The sequence below is a fragment of the Seriola lalandi genome, unplaced genomic scaffold (genome assembly GCF_002814215.2).
Source record: "Seriola lalandi dorsalis isolate HSWRI2012SDOR001 ecotype SW California unplaced genomic scaffold, Sedor1 jcf7180002054842, whole genome shotgun sequence".
NCBI lineage: Eukaryota > Metazoa > Chordata > Actinopteri > Carangiformes > Carangidae > Seriola > Seriola lalandi.
The window spans coordinates 176,048-196,537 of NW_019525395.1; the positions used below are offsets into that span (position 1 = coordinate 176,048).

Consider the following 20,490-nt stretch of genomic DNA (forward strand, 5'->3'; position numbering starts at 1 on the left):
AAAACAAACTTCGACCCATTCAGAGCGTTTATGGTGTTAAGCTAGAAAAGGTCTATATATTTTGAAGTCTGAGCATAAGCCCATGCCAAGCAATCTAACTGCACTCAAGAGTTTTATATTCTTTTAAATGATTTTTTAAACTTATATACAGAACAAATGACCAGACATAATGTACTTTTATTAAAGTTTCTGTCCATATAATGATTCTTTTTTCTTATCTTGTGTTTCTAGCTTGTGCTGTTATGTGAGCGTGTCGACATTCTGCCCTCAACCAGCACTCTGTGTCAGCATTTTTAAGTGAAGTGCTACCTCAGTAATAGTTCTTTCACAACAACAATTCCTTCCCATGTCTCTCTCGGGGATTCAGCCCCCTGCATATCCCTGGTGAGATATCACTTCTCAAAGAACCTGGGTTATGCATACGCAAGTAACTTTGAGTTATTATTGTTACCTTAGAGGTGCGTCGCTCTGAACGTCCGAGGGAGCTGCGTCCTCGAGGCTCCCTTCTCCCCAGCGTGTCCATGCCTGACGGAGGTCCATTAGCAGGTAAAGTACCAGTAACCCCTGCTCCTCCTCCACTTCCTCCTCCCCCTCCACCAGCCCCTCTCTTGCTCTTCAGTGTTTGGGTTCCACTGCGGCCTGCCCCATTCAGGCTGCCCCGGGAGCTGCGGCTGAAGTCTGACGACCTGAAGTGGCGGTAGGGCCGCGCCTTGAAGGTGGGCGTCGGCGACGCGGAGCCGGCGGTGTAGCGGCTCAGCTTGATGTCGGTCTGCGTGGCCTTGATGTCGTCGATCATGGTGCTGAACTGGTGGATGAGGCGCACCAGGGCCATGTCGACGCGCTGGCTGATGGCCTGGCAGGCTGTGGTGAAGTCGCAGTGGAACGTGTTGAAGTGGCGGCGGTTGAGGTCGTGGAAGGAAAGCGGGGCCGCGGTGGGGCCCTGCGGTGCACTGCTCGACTTCTCCATCACCACTGCATTCAGACTGAATGTCTCAATCAGCAGTGCTGGCTTGAACTCCAGAGGAGGGAGGTTCAGAATGCCTTGTCTATAGACAGAGGGAGGCACAGACAAATGGTTATGTGTGTAGTTTGCAGTATATACGACAAAAAAACATGTTAACAAGTATGGAAATCAACAGAAATGAATTTCTTAGCTGTTGTAATATCGGTCTGTTATGGTTCAGAATTATTTCACCTCTTAGATTTTTTGTTCTTGCGCTCTTTGGAGGTGTCAGAGTCGACGATGTCTGCTCTGAGACACTCGAGGTTGCCAGAAAAAGACAGGTGCTCTCCAAAATACATCTTGTAACTAAGAGGGGTGGTGTCTTGAGCCTGGATGCCTGTGTAGCTCAGCAAAGGCTTGAAAACAACCTGAGGGGGGAAAAAAACAACATCAAGGCACAAAAATGAAAACAGGGTTTTTGTACTAAACTGGGCTTCCAACATCGACATGTGAAGATAAAAAATGGTAAGAAAAGACACAGTCTAATCTGAGACACAGGAATGTAAAACACCCAGGCTAAATACTTTCCCACTGTTTAATCTACTATTCAGCTGGGCGTAGTTGACACAACGACACTATCTCTGAGTTTTATTACCACAGGATGATGACTCATAACAATAAAGCAGACTATTTGGATAAGCCTCTTTCTCTCCCTCAATTAACACATTTGCCTGCTTCCACACAGTAAACACAAATAAAAAGGCTCAGTCTCTAAATCTATTCTAAAATCACATCTTTAAGGATTTACCAGTGAGCTGCAGATATTGTGTTAATTCTTAGATAGTAAAGTACAATATGTCAACAAATAACGAAATGCAGATAGACATAATCACAATACCTGAGCGTCTGCCAGTTGAACTGCAGCTGGACACTGGTTGCCCTCCTCGATGTCGGCCATGTCGTCCTGGCTGGTGCTATGCTGGGAATGCTGGGAGTGGGTCCCATCCAGGGTGTTCTGGTCGCTGGAGAGCACTGTGTTGAAGTCTGACGCTGAGGGAATTGTGGGCAGGTTACACGTCCCACCTGAGGGAGGCGGTGGAAGAGAGGTTTGAGATACGAGATGCGCTTTAACATCAGGCAGGCCTTGGAGGCTTACTGGTGCTTTTTCTCACCAGAGGGTGTGACCAGTGGCAGTGTGAGCCGGGCCGTGAACATATACACAGCTGTGAGTGCTGGAGGGGGAAACACTTTACCACTCCAGCTCCTCATAACAAAGATGTTAGACAGAACTAAATAGAAGGCAACAACCACATTACAGGGAGTGTTGAGGGGAACTTTATACTCATTTTATGCACAATTTGGAAATCTAAACAGCCTCATCACATTCACTTAATTTGTTTTGTGAGGAACTGCCTGGCTAATTCGCTGTGCTTGTCATTGACTGACACCTGGGTGAGTAGATAACGACAAAGCTTATCGTCTCGGGCAGAAATCCAGCCATTGCACACACATAATTGTTCCCACACAATCAAAAGCGCTCTGCTAAATTGTCAAAGTAAGAGATATCTTTCCATGCGGCTGATTCTAAATGATGAGCTTCTTTTGAGTGAGGCTGTTTGTAACTCAGAGGACGAGTGGGAGTTCAGAGGAACAGAGGGTGGGAAAGAGCAGCTCTGTGAGGGATGAACAAAATATCAGGACTCTCAACTCTTCTAACAATGCTCTGGCTCTCACAGTGTGTTTGGCAGGAAGGTACCAGCGGGGAAACAACATGACTTTGCCTATTCATCAAAACAGCACTGCTGCAGTTACATGGGATTCAAGAGAGTCTAACAGAGTGAAACTACCGTTTAACTCTAATGATATCAACGGCATTCATTCAGCCGGATTTTACAGGCCTGTGATTAGGCTGCTGTACTACTAATAGACTATGAGGTAAACAGATTTAATCAAAGGAAAAAAGAGCCCTGATATTGGATCAGCGCTCAGTGCTGGCCAGTAATCCAACACTAAGGATATCTTAGTTAATGAGTGGCAGTGGGAAAGAAAAAAAATGTTATCCTTGCATTCCAGCTTCAGTGCTAACATAAGCTGAGGTCTGCACAGTTGGCTTAAACTGCTGTGACCTCTTCAGAAAGGTAAAGCCCACCTATAGAGCGCTCCATGAAGGCTTGCAAATAAAAACTGCTCAGGTTCTTATTTTTTAAAAGGCACCGTGTGGAGGATTTGAAAATTCTGACAATGGTAGTATAAAAAACAGACCGTGTGTCAAACAATCGTTGAGCATCAAAAAGGTAAAAAAAAAAAAAAAAAGTGCTCTCTTGATATATGCTATAATGACATAATAACATCTACATGTAATGGTTTAAACGTTATGCAGTATTTATTGTTACAGTTCTGTCTATGTCTTTGCTGCTGTAACAAACAAACATTCCTCCAAAATGGATGACAATCATCTAGTCTTTTTCACACACCAACAACATTCCTGTTTGCAGATTTTTCAGCAGGATATATTGACAGAGTTCTACATGTAGGTGTCTATTAGGCTACATCCACACTACTATGATTTAGTTTTAAAACTCATCACTTTTGCAGTGTTTATGTCGGACGTCCACACTACTACAGGAGGTTTTCCGAGCCCCTAAAACAGAGACTTTTGGAAACGCTGCTGGACCCGTTTTAGTTTGAAAGCGAAGGGGTAGCATTGTAGTCTGGACGGACGGGAAACAGAGACCTTTGGAAGCAATGACGTAGACACCTACAGTCGCTCCCGGATTGGGTCTTATCAGCCTCGACTACCAGTGCTAAATGCAGCATGGATAATGAAATACAAGTGTTACTGACCTTTCTAAACTGTTTTTTTTAACATTTTCAGGTGTGTCACTGTGAACGGATATTATTTCTTATCCGGAGCTAAAACGCTTGTCTGAACAGAGATTGTTTTCGTAGTAGTAGTAGTAGTAGTAGTAGTAGTAGTGTGGATGTAGCCTTTTACTAACACAGGAGACAAACTAATTTCATCAGTTAGCTAGCTAGTTAGTTCACCAACACCATCAGCACAACACTGAGCTACAATCCCTGACCTCCTTCTGGGCTGTTAACTGTTGCCAGTGGTTTATACTGGTAGTGGTTGACAGGAGAATCCTCAGCTACTGCAGCAGAAGTTTGAAGGTGTTAGTGATTAATATTTATTCTAGCAGCATTATAACACAAGATTTAATAGCAAAAAAAAAAAAGCAGAATTTCTGCCATGAAGGCTTCAAAGAAATGAATTCATTTTAATGACCTGAAACCCCAAATTTTTTGGAGGAGTCTATCCATAAAAAGTACATTTTTAGAATAACCATGATGTCTGACCTGTCTGTAGGCTGTTGTGCTGGGAGCGGTTGACCGGGGACTCCTGGTTTCCAGCTCCAGTCCTGTTGCCCACAGCGTTGGACATCCAGTTGTAAAAACTGACGGAGGAGGGCTCCGACAGCAGCGGGTGCTCCGTCAGCATATCTGTCCCTAAACTGTTCCCTGAGGCCAAGAAGGAAGAGATTGAGAAGACGTTACATCATTGTATAGACTACAAAAAAAATGGACATCACGTAATTACCGACTGCTCCTCCATGATCATCTTGCATCATAGAGGCACATGAGGTTAATGTATTCAATTTGGGGATCACAAAAGTTATGACAAGGACAGGGTTTGTAGAGTTTTCAAGCTCTTACATTACACACATATTCTTGTAGATAGTCATTGTCTTACACTGCAATTCGGATTCAAAACATGTAGGTGTTTTTCTTTTCCTCCATTTATTTCGAACTCCGCTGTGTTTTGTTTGAAAGTCAGTGTTCCATTTGAAGCTTAAATGTAGTATTTTTACTTTAATGAAGCAAGGTGACATCAGCAGGGGTCACTGATTGTTACAGAGTGAAACAAAGTAAATAACTCATAGCTCACTGACTCTGCATGTTTGTTCACAGTGGGCAAGAGCCTGAGGGACCAAGCTGTGAGTCTATTTTGGTTTGTTATTATTCACATAACTGACCGGTAGATGTCAGCATTGCAGCAAAAATGACAAGTAGACCATCGCATAATAAAAATCAAGTTTACACCTGTGATCACTGGTTGCCAGAAACTTCCACACACTATATAAGACAGCAGTGGCTCAGGCATGAGTACCTGTGCGAGTGAGGGAGCTGCTCTTGGCTGCGGCGGCAGCAGAAGGCTCGTTCCTCTGAGGCGTGCCCTCCAGCAGGTTGTGCAGACTCCGAAAGCTGCCCGTCAGATTGCTCAGGAGACTCTCCTTCCTCGGGCTGTCCTTGGCTGGCAGGCCTGCGCGGCTCACGTGGGCGGGTGAGTCAGCTGCTGTGTCACCGCTGGTGTAGCTCAGTGACTGGTATGGATGGGAGCCCTGGGTATGATAAATGTACATATGACTGAGAGGAGGTCATGTTCACACTGTATCACTTTTCATAAGCTGCCAGTGGCTTTTGTATTTGAACGACCAGTGGGACACATTGTGTCTGGCACCATTATGGAAACACTTCAAAGGTGAAGTAATATTGTTTTGATAAAAGAGCTTGAAAGCCTCATTACAATACCGGTGTTACCAATTATACTATTTAACAAGAAAAGACGTGTGTCTGCTCAATATCTGTAGATCAGTTGTGTGTTACCTCCAGATGCTGCCACCGTCACTAAAGTTTGCAGGTTGCCTCATTAATATTTTTAGATTCCCTTTTTTGCATTGGCTTTAAAGCCAAAATATCATCAAGACCTCCGCCATCGTCTTGTTGGACAACTCTCCTCTCATCATGCGATAAGACTCTGCTACTCTGTGATACAATTCTGCTATACTGCTGCATGGAGCAGATCTTTTCAGTTCATAAGTGTAGCATACGACACTTGATAACTAGTATTTATATTACAAGTTAACGTTTTTTATTTGATGAATGTGGGCATTACCGCTGATATATAATCATGTAAAAAACTCAACGTTTAACACCAGTAACACTGGCTACCCTGCTCAATAGACCCTAAGATGGTATACAAATGTCACAATTTAATTTGACAGATGGAGGAAAATGTCATATCTGCACCCAGCTCTGATCCCTCCTGGCTTTCCAACAGTGGCATCCTCTTGACACCAACGTCATTTCCTTAATGAATTTTAAGAAAATGATTCCAGAGCCTGAGGTAACATCTTCAAATTGTCCAACCAACAGTCCAAATGACAAAAGGTATTAAATGTATTTAAGAAAAACAGCATTTTATGGAAATGTGTATCCTCATGTATAAATTACATTATTAGGTAACTGAATATAACTGGGACACTCATTTTCAAAGTGGTACCTTTATCCTGAGTGCAGACTCGCTGTGTGTGTGGGACTTGGACAGTTTCCTCATGATCTCCACTCCGCTGACAGGACCGGAGTTCGCTTCTTTAGGTGGGGGACGACTGCACGCTCCCTCCAGCAACATGGTGTGTTCACTCACTGTGGCTTCACAATAATTATATAAAATAAAACTCCAGAAAGACCCATGTGACCGCTATGAAATTACATTTGAAGATTCACACTCAGTCATTCATCTCTACTTCTGCTTTCTGCTAACAGGTGACAGTCTATTTATTTCTGTGAAAACACTGAAGAAGTCAAGGTTAAGAGTCTACTCCATGTTTAACACTCCATCTGTTGCTACAGATGGAGTGTTAAACATAATATCATAACATAATATAACATAACACAGGAAGTTGTGAGTTCCCACCTGCGTCAAATTCAAATTCAGCTCCATCAGCACTGGTGTCGCTCTGCAGGGCAGCTCCATTGTCCAGGCCCAGGATGGTCTCACCCAGGCTCTGCTGAGGTTCCTTGGGTTTAGTAAGCTGATTGGGCCTCATCAGACCGATAGCCTTGAAGCCCTGAGTTACCACAATGAATTTCATCCATTGTCTGGCCAGAGCTACCAGCCCTTTCTTTAGAGTCACAAGGGCTGGGACCCCATCATTCTGCGGTGGGAAGGAGAGGAGGAAAGAAGTGGATTACTGCCACTGTTTCACACTGATAACAGTTTAATTAAATTTCTGAAGGGGAGCCAAGAGCACTTAAGACCCCTTACAAATACAGCCAGTTGTTTTGTTTTTTGTAAAGTTGGGTCCAAATGAGACCATATAGCTTTATTCCACGAGCCATTTAAGTCTTTGTGGTCAAGTTAAAAGAGCTTTGTAAAATGGAAGCAATAAAAAAGTGTGAGCCTTGTACTAACCATGGTGGCCTCCTCTATGATGGAGTAGTCAGCCTGTTGCAGATAGCGGTGCAGGATATTACATAGCATACAGGAGGGATTCTCATGCAGGTAGCGAGCTCGCTTGGTCACGCGGTTGTACTTGCTCCGGATCGGGATGTGGATGCTCTTTTTCTATTGTCACAATGCAGAGAAGAAAAGTTAAAACTGCACACTTGAAAAAAAAAAATCAAGAGTTTTATTCTATTAAAAAGCCAAAAAGCCGAAAAGGTAGTTCGATAAAAATGTTACTTCATACATCAAACCAGAGGATACTGTCCAGTGTATTTATTTGTGTCTACAGATAAATACTACAGATAACAGCTGACCTCAAGAGCTTCTGTCATGATGCAACCCATGACAGCACACACACGCAGTGTGCCCTCCATGTCCAGTTTGCGCAGAGAAGATTTGAGCTGGTCGATGGGAACCAACCAGGCTCCGATGGCCGGCGTGGCTGTGCTGAGCAGATTCAACTGCCTGTGAACACAACGGAGGCATAAAAGCTTTAATCACCTTATCATAACTGTTCATTCATTTATTCTTTCCTGCTTTTTCTTATGGTTGAGAGGCAATGCCAATAGCTGTAATGCATGTATATGATGTCAACATTTTTTCTCTCTTGCAGTGGTTAAGAATTTTTTTTCCCTTTATTCTCAGCTGCAGACACCATGTACATGGTGCACTACCTGCCGGTGGACCCTTTCAGTTTGATGGCCTCTGAAGCTGACAGGCCTGACAACCACTGACAACTGTTGCCAGGGGCAAACAAGAGAGAAGGTTTTTCATAAAAACCTCCTCCAGCAGATTATATAGTACTTGTGATACAATCCTGCTGCCACGCCGCTGACACTAAAAGCAAACGACTAGTGAGCTTCCTCAGCTTCGGTAAGATGAGGCTGAAGTGTGGCTTTTATTCTGAACTCAACTTTACACCTACATACCTATATGTGTAGTTTAAGCACAAATCATTGAAGTCCAGTGACAATGTGAAGACATTTATATGACAAGGTCCATAAACGTGGGCGCAGTCGTACCTGGAGATGGCCTGCGAAGGTGAACGCACATTAGTGGGAGCAGCAAAACTGAACCAGATCTCTCTGATGGTCAGCTTCATGCTGCTGGAGTCAGGCGGTGGGGGCATGAGGGGGAGGTCTTTCTTCAGGTCGTCTGACTCGACCCCTTCATCCTACAGAGCAGAAGAGAACAGGTTTAACAGTTGGGAAGAGACTATTTGCTATCATGACTTATTTTTGAGAATAAAGTTGATCTATTTTGATGACTTGAATTTTTTTTTTTATGCATATCTGACCCAGTCTTAGAGTACTAATCTTGTGTGAAGCATAAAATTATTCAGTGACATTTGTATGTTCGGAGAAAATGGAGGAAAAATGATGAATGTTCAACGATTTTAGACTGAGATGACCCGACATCAACCTTTTGTTTCAAATTTGATTTTCTTTGCACGTCCACCTGCACTTTATGTGACATCTGGGGGCTTGTTAGTTCGCCTTAGATTCATTTTAAAACAGGATGCTAATGGGTGCAAATATTGGTTATATATTTTGTTTTCTCACCGAGGGAAATTTTGAGTCATAAGACCGCTCTGACATTACCATCACAAGCACTAGATATACAAAGGTTGACCTTGAGAAAAATTGGCAAAAGAACATGTGGAGCTCAACTCTGCATTGGGTTATAGCACTCAAATACTGCAGTAAAATATGAATATTTATTGGGTTGGAGCTCATGAAATACAGCAGAGTTTAAAATTTGGGTGTTTTGTTTGGTTTTGGGGCTGCATGGTGGTGCAGTGGTTAGCGCTGTCGCCTCACAGCAAGAAGGTTCCGGGTTCGAGTCCCGGCTCGGCCGTGGGATCTTTCTGTGTGGAGTTTGCATGTTCCCGTGCAAGTGTGGGTTCTCTCCGGGTACTCCGGCTTCCTCCCACAGTCCAAAGACATGCAAAATGGGGACTAGGCTAATCGGATACTCTAAATTGACCATAGGTGTGGCTGTGAGCGTGAATGGTTGTCTGTCTCTATGTGTTTGCCCTGCGATGGACTGGCGACCTGTCCAGGGCGTACCCCGCCTCTCGCCCGAAAAGATGCTGGGATAGGCTCCAGCCCCCCCGCGACCCTACTAGAGGATAAGCGGTAGAAAATGAATGAATGTTTGGTTTTGTGTTTCGTATTTGTTTGGGCCGCAAAAAAAAAAAAAAAGAAGAAAATCTCATCCGAATATTTTCCAGTGTCTTACTTGGTCGTCTGAGTCCGAATGTTCGTTGACATCAGAAGCAGGGCTGACAGCATCATGTGCCAGGTTGTCATCAGAGACGTCAGTGCTGTAACCACTTCCTGTCTGCGAGCCTGTCGACCCATTAGACTTAGATATTCCCGTTTTCCCCCCAGCGTCCGAGCGTCCCATCACACCAAATGCGTTGTAAAGAATGGCTCCAGACTGGCGGCCCCCTGTCGCACAAAGTGTTACACATCCAAAAATATGAATACAAGCTCCCTTCACCTTTATATAAGAATCATCTTTAAATTTCTCAAATCTCTAGGCTTAAATTAAGGGAGGACTGTTGTGGGATGGTTTACCTTTGACTGTGAGGTTCTCGATGCCACATTCAAACATGATCCAGCCCCATTTCTCAAGAGAGGTTGTGGAACGGCCCAGATCACCCGAGGTGGCCTGGGCATCCGTCTCATCTACTAGTGAAAATTCCTCCATTTCCTCCAGGCCAAACAGCACTTTGGACTTCTCAAAGGGGATTGCTGTGATGGCACATGTGCCGATGTCTACAGAAGGAGAAGGGACTGTTAGAAATTCCACGTTTTTAGACACCTGCCTGCAATTTTTAAAGAAATTTCCAGCGGAAAGTGCTTGGGGAGAAGAAGAAGAAAAAAAATCAGAAAAACGCACAGTTACGCACAAAATTTACTAAAAGTCAAAAGGTCTAAACACTTCTGCCTGGTAGTGTGGGACAGCTCGTACAGCATATTAACCAAGAGGCTGAAGGTCATGTAAAAGTCCAGAATCCAACTTCAAAAGAGGGGCGCAGGGGATCAAACTGGGCTGTCATTTTACAGAACCCACCTGTGGAGTCGAGGCCTCGGAGCTGACTGTGGATACGGTGGACGTTGAGCCTTGCGGCGATCTCTTTGCCTTTCTCGATGCCGGCGTTGGAGCGCAGAGAGCCAGATGACTGGGGCTGCATCTTGGTGGCTGAGGCGTACTTCTCCAGCATGACGGAGGGTCGGCCATGTTCTGTGGTGTTGGGAGTCTCTTCTACGATGCCCCTGTAAGAAGCAGGAAGCAAATGTGTGTCTATATCTGAGCTTGACTGTTGTCAGATATGAGGGAGAAAGAACAATATAGATTTTTTGTCATTTTTTTGTGCTCATTACTTATGCAGGAAAAAAAAAATCACCACCTCTACTGGGTCAGATTATGATAGGTAAAGCATAATTGTATGAGGTGTATTAGCCCTGTGGACATGCTTCAAAAAAGCTTAGTCAGTCTACACACACAGACACAGACACAGGCACAGGCACAGGCACAGGCACAGACACACACACACACACAATGACACGAGGTGTAGTCGAGGCATTACCTGTTCATTCTGAACTGGGTGGCAATCCTGTCGAAGCACAGCGCCACCAGAGACACATGTGTGACACACTTACTGGAGCAAGAAGGGGACCCCTCCTCTACAGAAGCCTGCAGGAGGCAAAGGTTCACCTGCACAGAGAGAACACAACAAAAAGGCACCTAAACCAAGCTGAACTAAAGTACTGTGCTGCAAAAAAATAACTCACACATTAATATAGAAAAGAGAGCGATGCCCACAACAACCATTAATGTCTCACAGATTAGTCATACTGTGTGTGAGGCTACCTTTTACCAAATATAATGATACACTATAATGTTCTGGTCCTCACTATATGAAGATACACAGGGGGGAAAAAGCAAAATCAATACTGAAATAGCTGCAAATGAAAGTAATCTATGTGTCCAGTCCAACATTCAGTAAAAGCACATTTTATCTCCCACTCAGTGGAGCAGAAAAAGAAAGTCTGAGGAGTTTTTGTATTTTATTACTGATATAGTTGATAACAAAGACTATTTTCAGAAGGGTAACTTATGTTTTTAAATCCACATTTTAAAAAGCTTCATGAGATAACCGCTCATTCCAGTGATCATATATTAACCCCTAAAAAAATGTCAAGTGATGTACAGTAACGCTCGTGATTCTGTCCCTGCTCTGGAACTTCTCTTGGTGAGAGCTGGCCTCTCATTATTCGGGGTCACGGGTCTCACCTTGGGGATGGAGACGTTGGCTTGGAGGCCCTTGATTTTCACATTATCTGGTTTGACGGACAGGTCCGTTTGGCCGTGGGAGATGTTGATGGAGCCAGGGGTCGTGCCCTCTGTCTTGGACAGCTTGTGCTCCTGCTTGCCTGTTTGGCTCTGTGTGGATCCAGATCCAAAACAGTGGGACATCAGTCGTTGGACACAAAAGTGAGCTTCAATTCAATAAATGTTTGTCAAATCTCAGACCAATTAGAATAGAAACACTTATTTCACACTGTTTTCTTTGACTCCTTTTACTCACAGACTCAGTGACGGTGGACTTGCTGATCTGATAAGCCTCATTGAGGACTTTGCCATGAAGGTCGTCCAGAATTGCCGCAGGGTGTCGAATACTGGCAAAGTGGACCATGGACTCAATATACCTGGAACAGAGCAAGCACACACCGTGTTTCACCGTGTTAGAAATATAGTAAAAACACAAAGATTTGACAAACTTAATCAAATGTAATCAGATTTACTATGTCACTACATCTTCAACCTTGTAGCTACAGTTCATCAATCTCCACACTTTTCTAGCCAGGAGCTACATGCATGTAAGAACACTGTTAGCCCAGCTCTGTTAGCCTTTGGCAAACTAAAGATTTAGACTGGTACACCAACCAAGAACGAGACCAGACTCTGAAGGACTGTTAGAATTTCTGAGCAAAGATGCAGTGTGCATGGTGATTAAATTGACTTAAGGTCAAATCATAGCCTCAGGCTAAAAATAACCCTTAACTAAGAATGTGCAGTGTGAGAAAGACTTTGAGTCATTAAACACCAAGGTTTTTTTAATCAGGATTTTCAAAATGAGATTAAAAAATCCAGTGTTAAGTAGGGTGTGGTCAAAAAAGCAGAGATGACATACAAGGTTTCAGAACAAGGTTGCAGAACGATGATAAACAGTATTTCAAAGACATTAAGACATAATGAGAGCTGAGAGGACACATGTAAAAAATTGGTTGCTACCTGTCCAGGGATTCAGCCACAAGGGGCGTGAGCACCACATTGATGGCCCCCTTCACCTCCACGATGGCAGTGGTCCTGGTCTGAGCTAAAGGCTGCTCCAGAGTCCAGTCATCTGTTGTTGTGTCCTCATCTGTGTTGTCCATGGCTCTCTTGTCCAGCGGGGTATATGGTGTACTGTGGAAAAACAAAAATGTTGAAGTAGCGATCACAGCACAGGTTGGACAGTGTGAAGCAATTCATCATTTGACTGAGTGAACATATTCAAAAAACACATTTAACTGAGTTGGAGTGTGGTTTTATTATAAATTTTAAAAGATGAGATGGAGAAAAAAATGTGGCTTTAATACCTGTTATTCTCTCCCATCAGCTGAACTCCTCTGTCCAGGAGAGAACTGGCCGACAGGCCCTGCTTTATCACCTAAAGTGTAAAAGAAAATGTTATGTCTTAAAACTGAAGCACTGGGTGTATTGGTTGTGTTGAGATAAAATCTTTTAAACAGCCAATACCAACACAAAAGTCTTAAGTTTCTGATAAATGTTATATAAAATACACAAGACATTCAGTCATTAGTGACAGACCTTAAAGCTGGGGACAGAGAGCTGGTCAAAGGAGGCAGAGCTCTCCTCACTGGTGGGCGTGTCCAGATCTAAGGGGCGGTGCAGGGAAGACTTGGAGGTCCTCTTATTGGTGGGCTGCTTCACAGACCAATTTGAGACCTGGCAGTTGTGAAGTAGAAATATGTGTAATGAAAAAAGTCACCACAGAGACAATAAAACTGGTTATGTAATCATTACATGTGTCGCCACAAAATATATGTATTTTATACTATGGGGCAATAATATGGGGCAGTTGGGTAGTGACAAATAATCTAAGCAACTGTCTTTCTGTGGTGCTGTGGATCTTCTGAATCAAACAAAACAAGATAAAACTGAGGATATATGGGAAGCTGTAATTGAGAACTCCTGCCTGTGCAGAGGAATGGTGCAAAGTGTGCTAACAAGCATTTTGCATGTGCTGATATTAGTATGAACCCAGTATTTGCATGGATATGGACCAAAAGTGAGATATTTGACCTGGTAGTGGGCCAGGTAGCTCTGGTAGCATGCCATGACGTGGGGCTGTCGGGTGACCGGTCCAGGTTCAGCTGTCTTCTCCGCCTCCACTGAGCTCTCTTCCTCCATGGCCAGGGCTGAGACGAAGGAGGCCTGGGATGTGTGGCTGGGCAGAGGCTGAGGCGGGAGAGGGGGCAGCGTTGGTGGCATCGGCAGGGGGCGTGGCTCGGTGATTAACTCCCCATTGAGAACGTAAGTGAGGGGACCCTCAACGCTGTGGTAGATGGAGCTCCGGCTGGGGGAGGTCGAAATATTTAAATATGGGCATTAAAAATATCAATCGAATATCATCAAAATGACGTTATTTTGCACTTGAATGACAGGCATTTGTTACATAATACAGCTGATTATGATTAAACAATGTAGAAATCAACCATGCTTGAAAAACACCTTCCTTTTTAGCAGCATTCGAGCCAAAATCTACGATACCTCTGCTCTGTATCTGCTTTACTGTTCTTGATTTCAGCCTTACGTTTGGGTGGGCTTACGCCAGTAGAAACTTATCATAAGGCTGAATGGATTCTTTGTTTTTGTGTGGAGGCTATATCAATCAAAAACCGTGCTGAAATCAATGTGAGAACATTTGGAGTAATATGAAAATGACAAGGCAGTTGCATAACAAGGCTGAAATCCAATTTGCAAAAAACACACCAGCAGTAAGTGGCTGCCCATGGATCAAACATCTCATTTGCTACAACCTCCTCCACATCACATCCATCCATGCATGATCGAATCAAAGTAATAAATGAAAACTGCAACGTGTTTCACCTCAGGGCGAGTTGCTTTACACGATAAAATTCAAAACTCGTTGGGTATTAAACATAAAAATGTCATGACACCGTTAATGTATTCCTGTATAATGTGCCATTAAGACATATTTCAAAATCATTGCAAAGCTGTCAGTGTGAATCATCAGAAATTATTTGAGGCAAGTGTTTACTGCTTTCTCATTCCAATCTGCAGTGGTTTCCAATACATTACTTTTTGTTTTCAAATTGCAAAAGGTTTCTATAGTATTTTCCTCCAACACCAGCTGTAATGAAACTCAAATTCTATCGCTCTGTTAAAGTAAAGTTTGGCTGTAGAGCATCTGTTTTATTAAAATCCTGAAAATGTGATTTTTTTTCATAAAACTATAAAAAATAAAAATTTCACAGCAACATCCCTAAATAAGAACTGACTAAGTGGGGGGGGGAATCAAATACGTGCACTCATCATAATCGTAAAATGTAAATCATAAAGGGTAGGATCCCCCGAGAATGGTCCTTTAACATAATTCATAAGGGGTAACACTTAAAGCAATCTGGCAGGGTCAGAACTTGTGAGATAGGTCATTAATTCATCTGCCCTTCAGATGAGAAATAAGAGACTCTTTGATGTTACTGTGAGCCGCCTTGAATCTATCGTCACCTTAATCCCATACTTAACCTTGATCTGGCCCTACAAACAGTCTCCTCTCAAATTTTTGAAACTTTGAACCTTGAGAACTTTTGTGAGCTCCGCTGAAGCTGAGCAGAATATTCTCCGTCCCATCTTATATATTAAGTTATCGCCTCAGCTGACCTGTAGTTTTCCATGTGATACGGGGGCTGCTGTGGCTGCTGCATCTGCTGCCTCCTCTTCTTCTTGCGGCCTGGGTATGTCCCCGGACCCTCATCAGCGCTGCTAATTGGCTCAAAGTCCTCGGCGGCGGAGAAGTAGGCCTCGCTGTCGGCCACGGACATGCTTGAGTCGGCAGAACGGTACTGATGGAAGGTGTTGGAGTCCGCTGAGGGAGTGAAGGGAAAGGAGCCGTAGCTTCTGCGCTGGCGAGGTGAATCCAGGACGTTCTCGTCGCTGCGGGAAACCTCGCTGCTGAACTGGACGCCTCCTGAGAGCACAGGAGGAGGTTTGTCGGTAAAAACGGCCGCCGAGAGGCTCTTGGTGCTGCCCAGGCGACCTGAGTGAACCGAGGACTGGCGCTTGAGAGGGGAGCAGAGGGGTGAGCGCACAGATGAGCGGTCCTGGGAGCTGTTGGGTGAGACTGGTGAGACCTCTGGGACTTCCCCTAGGGTGCTGCAAAGTAACCAGAAAGAAAAAATTACTGACATTAAAAATCAATTATAATAATTAAATATTAACTACACCCAGGCTGAAAAATCTGATTTAATGCCAAAAAGTGGTTCCTACTTGACCTGCCTGCTTAGAATTCAACATATTTTTCCTGTTAAATCACATTTTACAGTTAGTCGAGTGCAGACAATAATAAAAGCAGTGAGTCATTCTGTTTGTTACTCACTCAGCAGGGCTTTTGCCGTTCATGGGGAACATGCGCTCCTCTGTGCTTGGCGAGGGGGTGTCCCTCTCCCCAGCCAGCAGGGGCAACGCCGCGCTGGACGAACTATTTTCCTCAGAGGAGGAGGCCGAGCTGTGGGAGCGTTGGGGCACCTGGAGACTGAGGTGCTGTTGACCCCGCCTCTCAGGCAGCTCAGGAGGCAGGCAAGGCGAGTGTGTGTCTGTTTTCAGCCCGACAACTCTCCCTATGAAAAACATGGAGGGAACACCTGTTAAATAAATTTTATGGCGTCATCTTGGGTGTTTTATTTATGTTATCATGTCTTGCATTATCAACATTTAAGTTTACACATAAAATCATTTCTGTTTCGTGTAGATACATTTAGCAGACAATGATAAAAAAGGATCAGAAATCTTACTCCTGTTGTTTTAGTATTGAATTAAAACATTGTGGATGTAACTAATTCTTGATTTTCCTTGAGATTCACAAGAAACCCCTAAAGCGATTCCTGGAGGAGCACAAGTCCTCTACAGGATATCAGGCAATGTAGAATAAATCACAGCAAATCCATACCATCCACTTTGGGTGTTTCCTTTGTAATGATCCACTCCCCAGGCTGTAGCAAGGACTGGCCGTAACACATGTCTGACTCGGAGCCAGTGGTGGAGAACGCCGATGAGGAAGACGGCGTCAGCTCTTCCAGCCTGAAGAAGTCCAGGCCCATGTTGGTGCCGCCGAAGAACCTGCAGCCTCCGAGGCAGCCGCAGCGGTTCCTGCTGCGCTTGTTCCGAACGCCAGCCTCCTCTGGCCACAGGAACCAGAGTCTGAGGAGACGAGGGGGAAAAAAGTAAGAAAGATTAGTAGGTAGTGGGAGCCGTTGTCAGTCATTTATTACCTCCTTTGTTCTGTTAAGTTTCCCTTTCTCATCACATGCAGTCCATTCAGCTACAGTAATAAGAAATGTCATGTCCAACTACAACCTAGAAAAGAAACATCTGTACCGATAATGGTTCCCTGCAGACCTTTCATGAGATTCTAAATGATGGTAAATGTATTATCGCAGAGGGTGGCCAATCTCCTGGCTAATTATCACATATTATGGCCTGGATCACTGTATATGACAGGATATGAATCGACATTGTTTCTGTTCAAATATATCTACTTTACATTATGAGCTGAACCTCACCATGAAAGTCGGTGACTCATTCTACGGAGGTGTGATAAAGAGAATTAGTCATTGCTACTTTGCAAAGAATTTTCAGTTGTGATAAATGGTGTTTTTATGAATACTCTTTTAAACTTGAGAGGGCTGCTACCTCTGAGCAAATTCAAAAATGAAATAAAAGGTGAACAATAGTGGCTGGTGATCTAAACAAAGACTAACACAAAGTTGAAAAGATGCTCACACAATGTGGGGAAGCGCTTGGAAAAGCAAACAACAGATGACACTGTGTGTTTTCTACCTTTTGGTCTGAGCATCGTGTAGTTCCAGAAAATGCCTCTGGACTTCACATTTGGCTGGGTGGTCCGCGGCCAAGGCAATGTCTGCCGTGATGAGGTTCAGGTTGAGTGAACCCGCCTCCAGCCAGACAGAGCGTCGCAGCAAAGGGGGCTGACCGAGACCTAACGGTTGACCTGGACCTTGACCCTGTCCAGCCGGCTGCAGCCTGGTCGCCTCGCTGTGCTGCTGCTGTTCAATGTACTGCCGGATGTTTATGTCCTGCACCACAGCACTGATGCCCTCTCCCACTGCCTGGTTGTGCAGGTTGCAGTTGGCTACGCGAATAATCCCCGTCTAAGGAGGAAGAGAGAAAGGGAAATTTAAAGGATCTAAACACATATGGAGGAAAAAAAAAAAAATCAACCATATATTTTTAAACTGACATAGAGTTAAACTATCATGACTTTGATGCTAATTACCTTGATACTGGCAGCGCAGCCGTGCTCCACAATGAAGAGGTCAACTCCGTCCATGGCCAGTCGGGTCATGGTGTACTTCAGCTCCTCTGATGTGCGGCAGTGACCTGGCAGGCAGCTCAGCTGAAAGACAGCCACCATTTAGCACCAAGTTACAAGGAAGCCATCTCCAATTTAGTCTGACTGAGCTTTACGCACCGCTACGTAGCCTGTAGCCAGAGATACTCGTCTGTCAGAAACTAATGAGGGCTCTCAGGCAGAGATTTTAAAAATATCCTTGTTTGCATTTGCATAAAAAAACAAGACATCTTGTGTGAGACACTTGTTTTCTCTCAGCTTCATTCCATACATCATAGCGTTGTCGACATATGCTATGTATGGCTGCTGTGATTACATCAATAGTTTTATGTTACAGGCTGTTGTTCCATTTCTCCAACTGTGTAAAAGTGTGCTCTCAGAGTCATGCATCGTTAGAGAAAATGCCACAGTGTTCTCCCCTTATTATCTGATGTCATTTGCACATTTCCTCTCACACGGTACAGTTCTGACCAACATTGAAATCTGATATAAAAAAAAAAAAGGCTTAATGAGCTGATTTAGTAGCTCTGGTCAGGGTTCAGACACACAAAGCTGCTCACTAGTTCAAAACAATGCTGGACTGTTACAGGAGAGGGAGTGAGAGTGTGATAAGAAATGAAGCTCCCATCTTGTGCAGCATTTTTGTGTAGCGTTTGTACCTTTGCATCACAGATACGACGGTCAACACCGTGCTGGCAGATGACGGAGGGCTTGGGCTGTTCCAGCTGGAACTCTCGGGACACCACGTGGAAAACAAAGGTTTCACCCCACTCTATCATGCTGGCCAGCTAATAATCACAAACACACAGACATATTAGCACTTCAAAACATCAATTAATACACTGACTGCAAGGGAAAATGCACAGAGTAAAAAACAAGACTAAAACAAATGCAGTCATTGTGTGGGTGTACAAAGCAGAAAGAAAACCTCACACAATTATAAGCGACAAAATCTCAACTCTATAAATTCACCACAGCAGTATTTGTGGCAGGGCTATTTTTGGATAGCATTATATTAGACAGGTGGTTCATAAAAGCAAGAAAAGTACCTGACTCCAGTCACACACACACACACACACACACACACATATATAATTGCCCACACACACTACCACTCACACACTCAGCTGACCTAAACAGCTATACATATCATAATCATAGCATAAGGCTGCACATATATAATACATGACCGCCCACATTATACACACACACACACACACACACACACACACACACACACACACACACACCTGTGGTACAGTGACCCTGCCAGTAAGCCCCCCGGCCTGCATGTCAATGAGCCAGGCGTACTCCAGCGTGTCACTGCCCAGAGGAAGGCCCTGAGCAGAGAACATGGCATGGGCCCTCATCTGCAGGCCAGACAGACTCAGGTGGCCATCCCTCAAGACCCCGTCTGATGTGGGACGCTGTGGGCAAAAGAACGGATTCATTTATTTTTTACCTTAAAATCATTGCCTTAAGGTGCAGGTCAAATGACAGAAAGTGGAAAAAAAAACAACCTCAAAGTGATTTGCTGGTGCTAAAAGCAATCTCTAGCTGAAGTGAAATATGTGATTTTTTTTTTGATTTTTTTTTTCCCATAATAACCTGACACGTGCCATAAGAAGAGCTTGTTATCCCACCAGAGGAGAAAGATGAGGGCCACAGGGGATTAAGGAAAGTTATTCACTCTGAGCAGGAAATAGGATCCAACTCGTGGCTAAAGCTTAGAAATTCTGAGAGATTAAACAATATGCAGCTGCTTATGCAAACATGTGGCTGGTGCAAGCATGTTTCACATTATGCAACACTTATTGCAGCTTTATTCAGGGCGTTTTCTAAGGGGCTGAGTCACCCTTTCAGTTACCAGATTAAAGGGTAGTTGTTTGTGTGATAATTGTTTATTCTACAAAACATATAAACCCACATAGCTGAATGTTTTTAACGGTAAAACGCAGGCACTAATGTCATTTTGTGCCTGTACTGCTGTCATTTATCTTTTACTAAAAGCTTTCATAAAAATAAACTAAAACAATGTCTGGACAGTATGGAGCCGAAACAAAACAGTAGCTTGCAGCTGTGTAGTTGTGTTTCGTACCTGGTAGTTGTCACTGATGAAGATGTGCATGGGAGACAGGAGCAGCTGAAGCATCGTCTCCTTGTAACCCTTTTTCATTTCAAAACACAGCCGCTCCAAGAAGCCGGATGGACCTTCGGGACCCTCGCTGCTGCAGTGCTGGAGGCACCCGGGAAAGTGAGCAAACAGATGGAATCGTGCGTCAAGTCGTTTTCACAAACAAAAACACACGTCAACTTTAAAAAGCATGATTTGCAGGTTTAGATCAAAAAAAAATTCTTTAATAAATACAGTGGGTTTCAATTTAGATCTGCACACTTTATTTTTTCATATGTTCGTTTTTATATATTGCAAACAATATCTTGATATTTTTCATACTTATATACTTCAAATTTAAAATATTCATATTGCTTTTATGTCCGTCTCTACGGATTATCTAGCATGCATACCGTGCACATTTTCATCAGATCTATTTCGCACTGAAGTGGTGGAAT

General features: G+C 43.8%; 1 protein-coding gene across 7 annotated transcripts in view; it reads right to left on the bottom strand.

Moving 5' to 3' along the window:
* Positions 1-20,490, bottom strand: part of bltp1 (bridge-like lipid transfer protein family member 1) — a 70,688-nt gene that overhangs the window by 35,472 nt on the left and 14,726 nt on the right. For 6 of the 7 annotated variants that reach the window (XM_087179456.1, XM_087179458.1, XM_087179455.1 and 3 more), the window contains exons 21-48: positions 20,018-20,155; positions 19,170-19,346; positions 18,579-18,707; positions 17,845-17,964; positions 17,388-17,719; positions 16,498-16,748; positions 15,928-16,168; positions 15,213-15,704; positions 13,611-13,884; positions 13,116-13,253; positions 12,884-12,954; positions 12,537-12,710; positions 11,830-11,950; positions 11,535-11,684; positions 10,828-10,955; positions 10,311-10,513; positions 9,812-10,012; positions 9,471-9,682; positions 8,252-8,403; positions 7,544-7,694; positions 7,197-7,349; positions 6,699-6,939; positions 6,285-6,433; positions 5,112-5,343; positions 4,301-4,462; positions 1,842-2,026; positions 1,196-1,371; positions 452-1,046 (exon numbers count right to left, since the gene is read on the bottom strand). In XM_087179456.1, the coding sequence (XP_087035582.1) occupies positions 452-1,046; positions 1,196-1,371; positions 1,842-2,026; positions 4,301-4,462; positions 5,112-5,343; positions 6,285-6,433; positions 6,699-6,939; positions 7,197-7,349; positions 7,544-7,694; positions 8,252-8,403; positions 9,471-9,682; positions 9,812-10,012; positions 10,311-10,513; positions 10,828-10,955; positions 11,535-11,684; positions 11,830-11,950; positions 12,537-12,710; positions 12,884-12,954; positions 13,116-13,253; positions 13,611-13,884; positions 15,213-15,704; positions 15,928-16,168; positions 16,498-16,748; positions 17,388-17,719; positions 17,845-17,964; positions 18,579-18,707; positions 19,170-19,346; positions 20,018-20,155 (5,748 nt within the window). The remainder of the gene's footprint in view (positions 1-451; positions 1,047-1,195; positions 1,372-1,841; positions 2,027-4,300; positions 4,463-5,111; positions 5,344-6,284; positions 6,434-6,698; positions 6,940-7,196; positions 7,350-7,543; positions 7,695-8,251; positions 8,404-9,470; positions 9,683-9,811; positions 10,013-10,310; positions 10,514-10,827; positions 10,956-11,534; positions 11,685-11,829; positions 11,951-12,536; positions 12,711-12,883; positions 12,955-13,115; positions 13,254-13,610; positions 13,885-15,212; positions 15,705-15,927; positions 16,169-16,497; positions 16,749-17,387; positions 17,720-17,844; positions 17,965-18,578; positions 18,708-19,169; positions 19,347-20,017; positions 20,156-20,490) is intronic. The other variant, XM_087179454.1, reaches the window with a different exon arrangement.